The sequence below is a fragment of the Mobula hypostoma genome, chromosome 2 (genome assembly GCF_963921235.1).
Source record: "Mobula hypostoma chromosome 2, sMobHyp1.1, whole genome shotgun sequence".
Classification (NCBI taxonomy): domain Eukaryota; kingdom Metazoa; phylum Chordata; class Chondrichthyes; order Myliobatiformes; family Myliobatidae; genus Mobula; species Mobula hypostoma.
The window spans coordinates 32528699-32544671 of record NC_086098.1 but is presented as its reverse complement, the minus strand read 5'-3'; the positions used below and the strand labels follow the sequence as shown (position 1 = coordinate 32544671).

The window sequence follows — 15973 nt, the reverse complement described above, 5'->3', positions numbered from 1 at the left end:
CCATTGTGATACTGGGATACTGGTACATGCTACTCCCTCTCCAATTGCAGTATGAATTCAATCACATTATGACCACTTGTCTCCGAAGGGTTCCTTTACATTAAGCTCCCTAATAGGATCTGGGTTATTCCACAACACCCTGAGTAGGAGTAAGCTGAAGCTGCTCTAACAAGCCATCTAATAGGCCCTCGGTTAAAGATCGAATCCACTTTGGGATGAGCTAATATGCTAGTCCTGACGAAGAGTCTCGGCCTGAATTGTCGACTGTACCTCTTCCTAGAGATGCTGCCTGGCCTGCTGCGTTCACCAGCAACATTGATGTGTGTTGCTTGAATTTCCAGCATCTGCAGAATTCCTCGTGTTTATGAATTCACGGAGCTGTCAGTCACCGATTGATCAATGGTGCCTGGCACGGGAACGATTCTGCGCCGTTTGTATCTTCCTGTGCCAACAATGGATGTTGTAGGCTGCACTTCGCTCCTGGTACACATCTCGCTAACTCTGGCGGCGATGTACCTGCTGTTCTGGGCATTTAAACGCAAGCATCCGGAGGCGCCTCCGTGCATAGGCAGCTGGATACCCTGGATCGGCGCTTCTTTCCGCTTTGGAAAAGCGCCGCTTGAATTTATCGAACAAGCCCGAGCGCAGGTAAAAATGGAAACAAGATCATTATATAAAACTGTGCATTAACCTTCGCACAATAATATTAACAACATTGCCGTAGAGTGGGCTTTTGCAGGGAGGAGAAAACTGGTACACATGATAAGGCGAGAAGATGGCCTTCCACAGACCTCCCTTCCCTCCCCCACCCCTTTAATTGTAACTTTTACAGAACGCCATTGCTTCAGGGGGAAAACTTTGCACGTTACCAAAAATGTTTGTACTTCTGAGTTGAAGCATTGCTTTAAAAAGCTACTCTTGTTTAGCTGTGCCCGGCAATGGGAACGGGCTAGAAATCCCTCTGTTGGCTCAATTTATAATTGCACTGCTTGATGTGGAAGTTCAAATTTGGTTAACGTCAGCAATAAATTACCATTCCGCACTTACTGTAAGTGTCAAGAGAGTGGCGAACCCAATCCCAGTTTAGACTGTGTAAAGCAAGATCCCATCATCGCATGAGCCTTCATCTAAATCTTCCTCGCTGTAATGATGCAGGTCAGTCTCATAAACACAAGAGGTTTTGTGGTTGCCGGAAATCTTGAACAAGGCACACAAAATGTTGGAAGAACTCAGCAAGTCAGGCAGCATCTGTGGAGGGAATAAATATTCAATATTTCAGGCCAAGGCCCTTCATCAGAGTGGCCTCAGCTACTTCCTGGCTGGTGTGAAGGTGATCTCCAACACCAAAGGAATACTGTTCAGATCACCCTTATGTAGGAGTTCTAAACTACATCTGAGGATGGGGCTTACACTGAATATCTCTGCCAATTTTCACCAGCGTCTTCACTCCCCTGGCAATCAAAATGCAGTCCCTTTTCAATATCTTGGGAGCCATCTTTCAGTGAAGGCAGGCACCCTGCCTAAATTCACCATACACAGCCTTTGGCCTCCACAGAAAAGAGTAATTCAAGATTGAAACATCAGCCCTGATAGAAAACTTTTTATTTACTGATGCAAGATGACGCTGGTGATCAGGTCACATTTTGCAGACAGCTCACAGAACTATTAGATATAATGTATGCTACATAGTATATATACTTCTTATTCCGAGCTGTGTTTGCTGCAGTCTGCAGCCTGTTATTTCTCTTATAAGGATGTACTATTGAACTAATTAAACAGGCTGTTGCTTTTGCAACCTCCTGAGGGATTCAGCGAACTAGACTCTCGAGAGTGCGAGTATGGCCATCACTGGGGGTAGGTGTTGCGGTGAGGCCTGATGATGAAATGTGAACCTATGGTCACCTCCATTACTTTGCGCCGAGTAAAGCGTTGAGCAAGATTAAAATGGTCGAGGATGAGAGTGGAAAACAATCAGGTATTCAGTGCCAATTGCCTGCGATTAACAATTCTCCCCTCTCTTCATGACTACCATTGGGCGGGAGGTGCAGGAGTCTTGGGTCCCCCGCCACCAGATTTGGGACCAGTTGTTGCCCTGCAGCTCTTGGGTTTCACTCTCCTCCACGATCTTCGATCCTGTGCAGTAGCACCCCCCCCCCCACCCCATAGCAGACAGTGATGCAGCCACTTGGAATGCCCTACAGGGTACATCTGTAGAAATTTTCAATTGTTTTTGGTGACATACAAATCTGCTCAAACTCCTGATGAAAGATAGCTACCATTGTGCTTTTTTTTGTAGCTGGATTGATGTGATGCATCCTGGTTAGGTCCTCAGAGATATTGACACTCAGGAATTTGAAACTGCTCACTCTTTCTGATGCACTATCAATTATTCCAAAAGACTGGGAGTAGAGTAAATAGTGAAAGGCTTTTATTAACAGTAAAATGGATCCATGTCCATGCTACATGTCTGTCCTGGACTGTGGGAGGAGCAGTGACACCAATCGCCTTTATTCAGGGGTCTGTGGGAGGAGCCACAGGAGCAGCCAGCAGAGGGGCATGTCCAGGCATGTCCAGACAGGTAACCCAGTTACAACCCAGATACGTGGTTTACCACACTTTGTACTTCTGATCCCTCTATGAGGACGGGTGTGCGTTCCCTTATCTTACGCTTTCTGATGTCCACAATCAGTTCTTTGGTCTTCCTGGTGTAAAGTGCAATGTTGTTGCTGCGACACCACTCATCCAGCTGATATATCTCGCTCCTGTATGCCCTCTTGTCACCATCTGGAATTCTGCCAATAATGGTTGTACCATCAGCAAATTTATAAATGGTATTTCAGCTGAGCTTAGCCACACAGTCATGGGTGTAGAGAGATTAGAGCAGTGGGTTAAGCACACATCCCTGAGGTGTGCCAGTGCTGATTGTCAGCGAGGTGGAGGTGTTGTTTCTGATCCGCACACAGGAAGTCGAGGATCCAGTTGCAGAGGGAGGTGTGGAGGCTCAGCTTTCTGGAGCTTTTTGGTCAGGACTGTGGGAATGATTGTGTTAAGTGCGGAGCTGTAGTCAATAAATAACAGCCTGACATAGCTACTTAGATTGTCCAGGTGGTCCAAGGCTGCGTGAAGAGTCAATGAGTTTGCAACCACTGTAAATCTATTGTGCTAATAGGAAAATTGAAGTAGGTTTAGAACCTCGCTGAGACAGGTGTTAATTCCAGAATAACCAACCTCTCAAAGCATTTCATCACTGTAGATGTAAACACTCCAGGACGATAGTCATTAAGGCAGTTCACCCTGCTCTTCTCAGGTCAGTTTGACCCAATGTCATCCGATGCTGGCTATGCATCCGCAGGATCCTTTCTAGATATTGATTTAAAGTTCTCTCAACGTCAGTGGTTCAGTGTAATGAAACAAGTGAAGAGGGTTTAAAAGTGGTTCATGAGAATGATCCCGGGAATGAAAAGGTTAACATATGAGGAGTGCTTGCTAACTATGGGATGTACTTGCTGGAGTTTAGAAGAATTGGGGGGGGGCAGGGGATCTCTTTGAATCCTATCATATTTTGAAAGGCCTATATAGAGTTGATGTGAAGAGGATGTTTCCTTTGGGGGGGGGGAAATCTAGGGACAGAGACACAGCCTCAGAATAAAAGCATGTCCCTTTAGAATAGAGATGAGGAGAAACTTCTGTAGCCAGAGGGTGGTGAATCTGTGGAATTCATTGCCACAGACAGCTATGGAGGCCAAGTCATTGGGTATATTTAAAGTGGAGATTGATAGGTTCTTGATTAATTAGGGTGTCAAATGTTACAGGGAAATGGCAGGAGTTGAGGGGAATAATAAATCAGCCATGATGGAATGGTGGAACAGACTTGATGGGCCAAATGGCCTAATCCTGATGCCATGTTTAATGGTCTTATTGTCGTATTTTGAGGACTGGGAAATACACACGAGGGGAGCATGTAAGGAGCTACTTTTTAATCGGGGTGGCAATCAAGACTTCATAGAATTTTGCAGCAGTTTCTCTGAGTTGAGGTGCGACCAATCAGCAAGAGGGATACATTCGACAGGGGGAATACAAACAACACGGGTGTAAGCAGAGTGGCCATCCATTTGAGTGTGCCAGTCTTTAGAGTGGCTTAGGCAAGACCAGGTTTGGGTGCTGCACCAGGTGCACTGAGCTACAGGTCCTGAGAGAATATATTAAGGAACTGGAGCTGCAGCTCGATGGCCTTCAACTCATACGGGAGAAAGAGGAAGTGATAGACAGGAACTACAGAGAGGTAGTCACCCCTAGGCTGCAGGAGACAGGTAACTGGGTGATTGTCAAGAGAAGTAAGGGAAATGCACAGCCAGTGCAGAGTACACCCGTGGCCATTCCCCTCAATAATAAGTATACCACTTTGGATACTGTTTTGGGGGACAACCTATCAGGGGGGAGCCACAGTGACCGGGTCTCTGGCACTGAGTCTGGTGCTGTGGCTCAGAAGAGCAGAGAGGTGAAGAGGACTGCAGTGTTGATGGGAGACTTTTTAGTCAGAGGAACAGCGACTAGGTTCTGTGGATGCCATAGACACGCCCAGATCGTATGTTGCCTCCCTGGTGCCAGGATCAGGGATGTCTCAGCTCGTGTCCATGGCATTCTCAAGGGCAAGGGTGAGCAGCATATTGGCATATTGGCAGTGACATGGATAGACAAGGTGAGGAGGTTCTGAAGAGAGATTTTAAGGAGGTAGGTAGAAAGCTGAGAAACAGAACCTCTGGGGTAGTAATCTCGGGATTGCTGCCTGTGCCATGTGCCAGTGAGGGTAAGAATAGGATGACTTGGCAGGTGAGTGTGTGGCTGAGGAACTGGTGCAGGGGGCAGGGATTAGATTTATGGGTCATTGGGATCTCTTCGGGGGAAGGTATGACCTACGCAAAAGGGACGGGTTACACCTGAACCCAAGGGGGTCCAATATCCTTGCGGGCAGGTTGGTTAGAGCTGTTCGGGTGCATTTAAACTAATTTTGCAGGGGGATGGGAACCGCAGTGATAATGCTAAAGATGAGGTAGTTGGGTTACAAACAGAGGCAATATGTAGTGAGACTCCTACAAGAGAGGCTGATGATAGGGCAAAATTACAGTCAACGGGATGAGATGCAATGTAAAAGGCAGACAAAATCGAAAAGGCTGAATACAGGACCAAAGGTGTTATATCTGAATGCGCGCAGTATATGAAATAAGGTCGATGATGTAGCACAGTTAAAGATTGGCAGGTATGTTGTTGTAGTGTGGACATCACTGAATCATGGCTGAAAGAAAATTACAGCTGGGAACTTAATGTCCAAGGGCGCAAATTGTATCAAAAGGACAGGCAGGAAGGCAGAGAAGGTGGTGTGGCTCAGTTGGTAAAAAATCAAATTAAATCATTAGGAAGAGGTGACATCGGGTTGGAAGGTGTTGAGTTGTTGTGGATAGAGCTAAGGAACTGCAAGTGTAAAAACACCCCAAACAATAGTAAGGATGTGGTCTACAAATTACAATTGTAGATAGAAAATGCTTGTTGAAAGGGCAAAGTTACAATAGTCATGATGCATTTCAATGTGCAGGTAGATTGGAAAAATCAGGTTGATGTGGATTTTAAGAGGGGGATTTCTGAAATGCCTGTGAGATGATTTTTAGAGCAGCTCGTGGTTGAGCCCACTAGGGGATTAGTTCTTCTGGATTGGGTGTTGTGCAATGAGCCAGAGTTGAATAAAGAGCTTAAGGGAAAAGAACTCTTAGGGGAAAGTGATCATAATATGATCGACATCACCCTGAAATTTGAGATGGAGCGGCTAAAGCAGACGTATCAGTATTACAGTGAAGTAAAGGAAATTACAGAGGCATGATAGAGGAGTTGACCAGAATTGATTGGAAAAGATCACTGGCAGTGATGATGGCTGGACTTTCTGGAAGCAATTTGAAAGGCACAGGATATATACATCCTAAAAAAGAAGTCTTCTAAAGGCAAGATGACGTAACCATGGCTAACAAGAGAAGTCACAGCCAACTTAAAAGCCAAAGAGAGGGCACAAAATAGAGCAAAAATTAGTGGGAAGTTAGAGGATTGGGAACCTTTTAAAAACCAACAGAAGGCAACTAAAAAAAGTCATTAGGAAGGTAAAGATGGAATATGAAAGTAAGCTAGCCAATAATATTAAAGAGGATACCAAAAGTTTCTTCAGATACATACGATGTAAAAGGGAGGTGAAAGTAGATATCAGACTGCTGGAAAACGATGCTGGAGAGGTAGTATTGGGGGACAAGGAATTGGTAGATGAACTGAATAATGTTTTGCATCATTCTTCACTGTGGAAGGTACTAGCAGTATGGTGGAAGTTCCAGATGGCAGGGGTCATGAAGTTACAATTACTAGGGAGAAGGTTCTGGGAAACTGAAAGACCTGAAGGTAGATAAGTCACCTGGACCAGATAGTGTACACCCAAGGGTTCTGAATAAGCTGGCTGAGGAGATTGTGGAGCATTAGTTATGATTTAGATTCTGGAATGGTTCTGGAAGAATGGAAAATTACAAATTTCTCTGCACTCTTCAAGAAGGAGAGAGGCAGAAGAAAGGAAATTATAGGCCAGTTACTCTCACCTCAGTTGTTGAAAAGATGTTGGAGTTGATTATTAAGGATGAGGTCTCAGGGTACTTGGAGACACATGATAAAATAAACATAGTTGACATGGTTTCCTCAAGGAAAACCTTGTCTGACAAATCTGTTGGAAGTCTTTAAAATAACTAGCAGGATAGGTAAAAGAAATTTGGTTGATGTTGTGTACTTGGATTTTCAGAAGGCCTTTGACAAGATACTACACGTGAGGCTGCTTAACAAGCTACAGGCACATGGTATTACAGGAAAGATTCTAGCATGGATAAAGCAGTGGCTGATTGGCAGGAGGCAAAGAGTGGGAATAAAGGGAGCCTTTTTTTATTGGGTATTGGTGATTAGGGGTCTGTGTAGGGACCAATTCTTTTTACATTATATGTGAATTGTTTTAATGATGGAATTGATGGCCTTGTTGCAACGTTTGCGGGTGATATGAAGATAGATGGAAGGGCAGGTAGTTTTGAGGAAATAGGCTATGGAAGGACTTAAACAGATTAGGAGAATGGGCAAAGAAGTAGCAGGTGGAATATAGTGTCAGCAAGTGTATGTTCATGCACCTTGGCAGAAGAAATGAAAGGGCTGACTATTTTCTAAATGGAGAGAAAATACAAACATTTGAGGTGCAAAGGGATTTGTGAGTCCTTCTGCAGGATTCCCTAAAGGTTAATTTGCAGGTTGAGTCTGTGGTGAGGAAGGCAAATGCAATGTTCGCAAGTCCCCATCCTTCTCAAACAGCTCCAGTGCAGGCTAACTCCTCAACTTCATCATGGGGAGCGATTCCAGAAGGACAGAGAAAATACTTTAAGCATGATGTAAAATTCTTGAAAGAAGAGTTTACTTAACTAAATTGTGGGAATACTTGGCTTCCATCAGTTCAAAATGGAGAAGAAGCATGCAGGAAAGCTTTGAAGATTGTGTGTCTATGCAGGAGAAGGCAGAGTCCATGCATAACCAGCAGAAAGCATTCTGTCCTAAATATCCTACCCATGTCAGTTGTAGAATCAATCGATCCATATATCAAACTCCCCAGCCACCTCAGAGCCCATGGAATTGGAGAAGAAGCATGTCATCCCTCTCCCTGAGAGATTGTCCAGGAAGAAGGACGTGAGGATGATCATATCTTTAATCTCCTCTATCTTCACACCTAGATTGATGTTTGGCAAGCTACCATCTCTCACTGGAGATGATAGTCCTGGCCAGGTGAGCTGCCCAGAATCAGAAGGATATTTGCATAATGGTCTGGGTTTGGCCCCATAATTTTACAGTAAGCCACTGTAAAAAGTATGCGTTCTTCAGCTTCAAATTACATAATGTGGCGAGTCAGAAAATAATTGATTCTCATATCAACATTTGTAGGAATGAAACCTGGTGCTTTTCATATTGTATTATTTATTCAATCTGAAGTATTGGAAATTATAGTGTACATGATGATTTGAAAATCATACCACTATATTTCATTGGCTCCTGTATAGACATTAGTCACTGAATAAACGTTGGCCCCATTTATCATTTTAAAGAAAACATAGGCTGTCAGCATTCAGTGCTGTTGAAAAGTATATAACCATCAATCTCTCATGAGTGTATTTTGCAATCAAGCGTGGAAATTACTGGAAGTTGTTGTGCAGATCACATTTTCCTTTACAAAGCTTTGTTACCCTGGTAATCTGCCCAAGGGAAAGTAGAAAGTGTCATTTTTGCCCCCTAGATATCTACAAGACAGTGGCAGGAACAGCAGGTCTAGTGCGTGCTTGGCGAGCAAGTTTGGCCTTGTTGATCTGCTCCATGTAAATACATGACCAATGATTGCATGTGTTTGGCGAATCGCACTCAGTAAAACCTAGATGCGTCCTTCTATATATTGGCGAGACCCGACGCAGACTGGGAGACCGTTTCGCTGAACACCTACGCTCTGTCCGCCAGAGAAAGCAGGATCTCCCAGTGGCCACACATTTTAATTCCACGTCCCATTCCCATTCTGATATGTCTATCCACAGCCTCCTCTACTGTAAAGATGAAGCCACACTCAGGTTGGAGGAACAACACCTTATATTCCGTCTGGGTAGCCTCCAACCTGATGGCATGAACATTGACTTCTCAAACTTTCGCTAATGCCCCACCTCCCCCTCGTACCCCATCCGTTATTGCCCATCCTCTGGGTATCCCCCCTCCCCCTTTCTTTCTCCCTGGGCCTCCTGTCCCATGATCCTCTCATATCCCTTTTGCCAATCAACTGTCCAGCTCTTGGCTCCGTCCCTCCCCCTCCCACTTTCAAATCTCTTACTAGCTCTTCCTTCAGTTAGTCCTGACGAAGGGTCTCGGCCCAAAACGTTGACTGTACCTCTTCCTATAGATGCTGCCTGGCCTGCTGCGTTCACCAGCAACTTTTATGTGTGTCTTTAATGTATCATTCAGTTAAGCTAGAGGCGCTGCCATTATATTTAGAAATACTGCCCCATTATTGAATCCAAATCCAAGTGTAAAATTGTGGGAATGTTCATACATCTTACAATTAGTTTCAATATCCCAATGTTACGGAATATGGATGATGCTCCCTAAAATTAGCCGGAGGAGTTTTGAAAGGAATGTAAGCTCAATAGCTATTGCACTCATTCATATTCTATTAATTGCAGCTACAAAATCTGATGGACTATGCATTTTTTTCAGGTTCTGCTTATTGAATAAGTCATACTTCTAAATAAAAAAATTTTAATTTGTAGTATGGAGCAGTATTTACTGTGGTTACTGTTGGGAAGCGACTGACCTTTGTTACAGAAGAAGAGGATATTGAGCTATTCTTTAAATCTAAGAATGTTGACTTTCAAGAAGCAGTACAGGAGGCTGTCTGGCGTACTGGTAAGAAATAACACAAAAGCATTCTAGGAAGAGACCACTCACATGCTAGATATTAGTATTTGTTAATTACTATTTTTCTTTATCTATTTCCTCCTAACCAATTATTCTCCCACATCATAAGGCTATGACTGATTTCATGTGGCTTGATTTTTTTTTAATTAATTCCTTGTATGGAATTATTATCATATATGTATCTGGAATTCTGCATTAACTCTCTGCTAGTTAAAAGTGATAACAAATATTTAATACTATTTAAAGCTTGTATACATCTTATATAACTTGTCAACAGCTTCTATAAGTAGGAAGAGTTTTACAAGGAGCCACACAGCTGTACATGATATGATAAAATGGAGATTGGCTCCATCAAGATTGCATCTCTTCTGCAGTAACCTATCTAAGGAATTCAACGAATGTCTCATGCACCTTGGAACCAAAGGCACTGATGACTTGTATGACCTTGTCTGGTAGGTATCTGTAACATCACAATGCAAAGTCTATTCTATAAGAGTTGTACTTAGCATACACATGCCTTTTCTATCCCCAAAATGTAAGAAAAAAACATTCTTGTGAAGTTATTTAGATTTAGATTTTAGATTCAACTTTATTGTCATTGTGCCGAGTACAGATACAAAGCCAATGAAATGCATTTAGCATCTGACCAGAAATGCAACGAATAGTGTTATTTACAAAATAACTGCGAATAAAAAAGTGCTACAGTACACAAATATACAAGTACTGAGACAGTACAATATGGGTGCAGTACTGCTTAGCGCTGTGATGAGAGGTTCAGCAGGGTCACAGCCTCAGGGAAGAAGCTCTTCCTGTGCCTGTTGGTGCGGGAGCGGAGGCTCCTGTAGCGCCTACCGGATGGCAGGAAAGTAAAAAGTCTATGGTTAGGATCAGATACATCCCTGATAATGCTTTTCATCCTGCCCAGGCAGCGTTTATGGTAGATGTTCTCAATGGTGGGCAATTGGGTGCCGATAATCGGCTGGGCAGTTTTCACCACACGCTGGAGTTCTTTGTGGTCCGATACGGGACAATTGCCATACCACACTGAGATGCAGTTGGTGAGTATGCCCTCAATGGTACAGCAGTAAAAGTCCGTCAGTATCCTGGGACAGAGGTGAGCTTTCTTCATGCTCCACAGGAAATAAAGGCACTGTTGCGCCTTTTTGATCAGGATGGAGGAGTTCAGGGACCAGGTGAGATCCTCGGAAATGTGGACACCAAGGAATTTGAAGCTTGATACATGCTCCACTACAGCTCCGTTGATGTAGATGGGGACGTGAGTGTGACTCCTGGCATGCCTGAAGTCCACAATGATCTCCTTGGTCTTCTGGGTGTTAAGGGCCAGATTGTTGTCGGCACACCACACAGCCAGGTGCTGGACCTTGTCCCTGTAGGCCGTCTCGTCATCCCCTCTGATCAGACCAACCACCGTGGTGTCGTTTGCAAACTTGATTATGGAGTTAGAACCATGTACAGGAACGCAGTCATAGGTGAAAAGGGAGTACAGAAGAGGGCTCAGCACACAGCCTTGAGGCATGCCGGTGTTCAGGGTGAGAGAGGAGGAGGAGAGGTTGTCTAACTTAACTGATTGGGGTCTGTTAGTCAGAAAGTCCAAGATCCAATTGCGGAGGGATACGCTGATACCAAACTGGCGAAGTTTGGTGATCAGCTTGGAGGGACCACGGTATTGAATGCCGAACTAAAGTCAATGAACAGCATTCTGACGTGAGAGTTGGGGCTGGCCAGGTGGGTCAGGGCAGAGTAAAGTGCAGTGGAGATGGCATCCTCTGTTGACCTGTTGGTGTGATAGGCAAATTGATGGGGATCCAGGGTAGAGGGCAGACAGGATTTCAGATGTGATAGAACCAGTCTCTCAAAGCACTTTGCAATGATGGGGGTGAGTGCAACTGGACAGTTATAATAAATATTGCATTACTTTTTGCACAAGTTATAGATTAATTACTTAGTTTTTTTGAAAATTTTACAAACTCAATATCAGATGAGCTATGAACATGAATTCATAAGGACAGTCAACATTGAAATTGAGTTACCAAAAGTTGGTCTAACATAATACAAATGAAATATAGTAAATTTATTTAAGCATGACGAAACGCTGGCATCTCAGACTTTTAATATGTTTCTCTTTTAATTTAAAAAATATACCATTTATCTATTATATCTTAATGAAAATAGAGAACATTTCTGGCTGAAGATCAGTTGAGATGGAATCATTAATGTTACAATGCATTTCTCTTCAATTCCACATAACAAATGACAGATTTATGGTATTATATTATTTGATCTGGAACCTATTCCTCCTGATCTTTTTCAAAGTTCAATGTAAATTTGTTACCAAAGTACATGTATTTCACCGTATACAACTCTGAGATTCATTTTCTTGTGGGCACACTCAATAAATCCAAGAAACATAATAGAATAAATGAATTGTATCCAACAGGATGGACAAGCATCCAATGTGCAAAAGACAACAAACTTTGCAAATAAATAAATGAGCAATAAATATCATGAGATGAAGGCTGAGTCCATAGGTTGTGAGAACAGTTCAGTGATGGGGCAAGTGAAGTAATCCCCAGACTCAGAATGCACATTACTTGTCCATAGATGCTGCCTGGCCTGCTGAGTTCCTTCAGCATTTTGTGTGTGTTGCTTGAATAAAATCTAAGAGTTTACTGCAGGTTTAAAAAATGTTTTTTTTAGAACTGATGAATATAAAGTAGTTGCACAAACATGCTAGAAATCCAAAGCAACAAGTTTTGGGCCGAGACAGGAGCCCTGATGAAGGGTCTTGGCCCAAAACGTCGACTGTTTACTCTTTTTCCACAGACGTGGCCTGGCCTGCTGAGTTCCTCTAGCATTTTGTGTGTGATACGATAGCTTCAGTTGTATAAAAAATCAGTTGATAATATTTTTATATTGTAATTCTTCTGCAATAAATTGAAAAATTTTAGAAATCTAACCTTTGGATTTATTGTTGGAAGATCAATCATAATAACAAATTAACAAATTACAATATGAAACATTGAGATTAAATATATTTTATTTGAATTTGCTAATTATTGTAGGAAACTAATGGCTATATAAATTAGAATTATACTGAAAGTATGAATGTAAGGATAACAGTTGCTTGGATTCGGGCTCATTTTTAGCTGCCCATTCATCAAATGATCATCTGTGAAAGAACCTTGCCAGGCTATTAAACGAAACAGAAGAGTATACAGTTGAGACCAGTCCTATCTTTAGTCAATATTCACAACTGAAATAATCTACATCATATGTAGATCTACATGAAATAATCTATAATTAAATTATAAAGGGCTACAAAACGAAGTCAGGCAGCATCACTAACAAGAGCTTAACATATTCTATGCACGTTTTGAACAGAAAGATATTAAAATGTCACCAACCAATCAGACAATATTCATCTGTACCCACAGTTACTGTTGCAGATGTCTTATTAGTCTTTTCTAGAATGATCACAAGGAAAGCATCTGGCCCTGTTAGGGTACTTGCCCATGGACTTAGAACCCTTGTAGATCAGCTGGCAGGGGTATTTGTAGACAATTTTAACCTCTCCCTACTTCAGTCTGAGGTTCCTGCCAAATAAATTTAAGGTAATCTGCCTTAATTACACCGCTGGTGGCTGTAACATTTACCATCATAAAGTGCTTCAACGTGCTGGTTGTTCATGGTATACATCAACTCTAACCTCCCAGCCAGCCTCGACCCATTGCAATTTATGTATGGCTAAAACAAGTCCATGATGGACACTATCTCCCTCGTCATACATTCACCCGTGGAGCATCTGGATAATAATGTCATGCCACTATTTATTATCTACAGTTTCAACTTTAATACAATAATTATAAGCAAGTTCATCTCCAAACTCAACAACTCCCTTTGCAACTAGATCTTGACCATGTGGCCAACAAGCTGCAGTCAGTAAGGAAAGGCAGCAGCACCTTTGCCATGATCGTCCTGAACCCTGGTGCACCACAAGACTATGTTCTAAGCCCCTACTTTGCTCCTTATGCACTCACAACTGTGAGGCCAGATTCTGTCCTAACTCCAAATACAGTTATGTAGATGACACCATCGCAGTGGACCAAATCTCAAATAACAATGAGATGAAGGCATAGAGAACCCACTGATACTGTGTCATGGCAACAACCTTTCCCTCAATGTCAGCAAAACAGCTGGTTATTGACAGCGGGAAGATGGGATGCACATGCTCTGAGGTTAAGAGGTTTGAGAGCTTCAAGTTCGTAAGATTGAACATCACTATTAGGCTGTCCTGGTCCAAGAACATTGATGCCACAACTGAGAAAGCTCACCAGAGCCTCAACTTCGTCAGGAGGCTAAAGAAATTTGGCATGTTCACTTTGACCCTCACCACTGTTGTAATGAATTGACCTGTATGGACAGTGGGCAAGACAGGTTTTTTTAACTGTATCTCGGTACATGTAACAATAATAAAACAATTTACTAATTTAACTTCAATCTTAAAGAACCCAAAAAAGATATAGGAAAATTATCAGCATTGGGTGCTTTACAAGCACTAATTGTATAATTTACAATTAAATCATTGATTTAATAATAAATTAAATAACTAATTTAATAAGTTGTATTAATGAATATACATTTTATTTTAACTCAATCTTCTGCACTTTATTCTTATTTCAGTAACATTTTTATTCACATTATAAAGACCCCAAAATGTGTATTTTCTTCATTAATAAGAAAATGTAAATGAACATTGCCTGACTTTTATCGATACCAACATATGATTTTTTTTCCCCAAATCGGAAAATTGTGATTTCCAATTGGTAATGAAAAATTCTCTTGTGCTGACAGGCATGGAATGTATTCTGCAGTGGTGAACAACTTGTTTGGAAAAGGTGTATGTCCCACTGATAGGAACACAGTTAAAGAGTTTGAGGACCACTTCCAGAAGTTTGATAGAAGTTTTGAATTTGGTTCCCAGTTACCAGAATTTTTACTAAGGTGAATAACCCATTCTCTTTGCTGTGTATGATGAGGGTAAGAAATGGGGCACTGGGGTATGGCAATAAATTTCCAGGGAGATATTTTGTTTGTCCACCAAAAAAAACTTTGCAAAATTATATGAACGATATCGTTTCAGAACCTTAGTGACACAAGAGATTGCAAATACTAGAATTGGAAACAATAAAACAAACTGCTTGAGCGAGCAGGTTGGTTCAGCAGCATCTTAGAGTACAATAATTCATGTGACTGCTTAAAAAGGTGTTTTTGATATTCTGAGATTTCTGTGATTATTGGACTCTATATTGGTTTCCTTCAGTTTTTCAACATTTTCTTTCTTGTGGCCAGTTGGCGGGTGGGTGATCTGTTAATCTTTCTTTTGCGAAGGGATTGGGGGTTGGTGCTACTGTCACTGTTCTTTTCTGAGAGTGAGCGAGTCAGGGACTGTTTTTTTTTCTGGAGGGGAGAGAATGATTTTGGGGTCTCTGAGTTTTGTTTCTTTTTTGTGCCGGGGGTGGGGGGGAGTTGACGTCTTTTCATTCATCAACATCCATGGCCTTTCTGCATTTAGTGGCTATCTGGAGAAGACAAATTCTTATAGTGATTTTTGGCAAGGTATACACTCCTAGTGCTGGAAAATATGTGATAGCATTGCAGCGGTGGTAGCTTTCTGTGAGGGGGACTGGGAGTTGCACCTCCATGCTGTAAGAACCATGATCCCATGGTGCTTTGCCTATGATAAGATTAATTATGCCAGGTACCTGTACCCTTACTTTGCTCAGATGATGAACCTCCGAGAGAAGAATCCTTCTGTGTATGAGGCCGAGACAGGCCAATTCTCAGTGCAGCTGTCAAGTAACAACACCTTTGGGCAGATCCCTGTGGACCAGGCTATTGAAGCCACAGTGAACAAAGACACACAGACTCCTGGAGGCACATCACGGTACAGCCTGAATACTGGAACTATCGAGCATTACTAAATAACAGCTGAGCACCACAGTGCATTCCTGGGACAGTTAAGGGAGATGGTGCAGGGCAACAAATCAGAGCTTTATCATGCGGAGCTACAGCGGCCAAGAATCCAGAAAGATGAGGAAGCAGTTTCAGCAGTGGTTAGCCTCATACATTAATGGGTCAACCCATTTGCAGAGAAGCGGGACCTCATTAGCATGTCTATGGCAAAGGCTGCCCCCAAGGACATTGCCCCTGACCTGATGAAGGCATATGAGATTGGTGAGCAAGATGTGGAAGACTTGGAAAATTTTTATGATTATTAATAGGTTATGAAAGTATGGAAAACAAAGTATGGAAAGCTGTCTTTGATTAAGTATATTAATTTTACAACCAAATGGGGTCTTGGTTATGGCCATGTGGAACCCCACATTTGAATTGTTGTACTGTAATTTTATGCTATGACAAAAGCTTAAGATTGTTTTGATTTGATACAACA

At 42.3% G+C, this 15973-nt stretch overlaps 1 protein-coding gene across 1 annotated transcript in view; it reads left to right on the top strand.

Annotated features, from left to right (window-relative positions):
* The first annotated feature begins 364 nt into the window (after positions 1 to 364).
* LOC134338893 (24-hydroxycholesterol 7-alpha-hydroxylase) overlaps positions 365 to 15973 on the top strand; it is a 40340-nt gene continuing 24731 nt past the window's right edge. Inside the window, 5 exon segments of the mRNA XM_063035067.1 lie at positions 365 to 392; positions 395 to 648; positions 9354 to 9489; positions 9779 to 9953; positions 14374 to 14523. Of these exon segments, the coding sequence (XP_062891137.1) occupies positions 365 to 392; positions 395 to 648; positions 9354 to 9489; positions 9779 to 9953; positions 14374 to 14523 (743 nt within the window).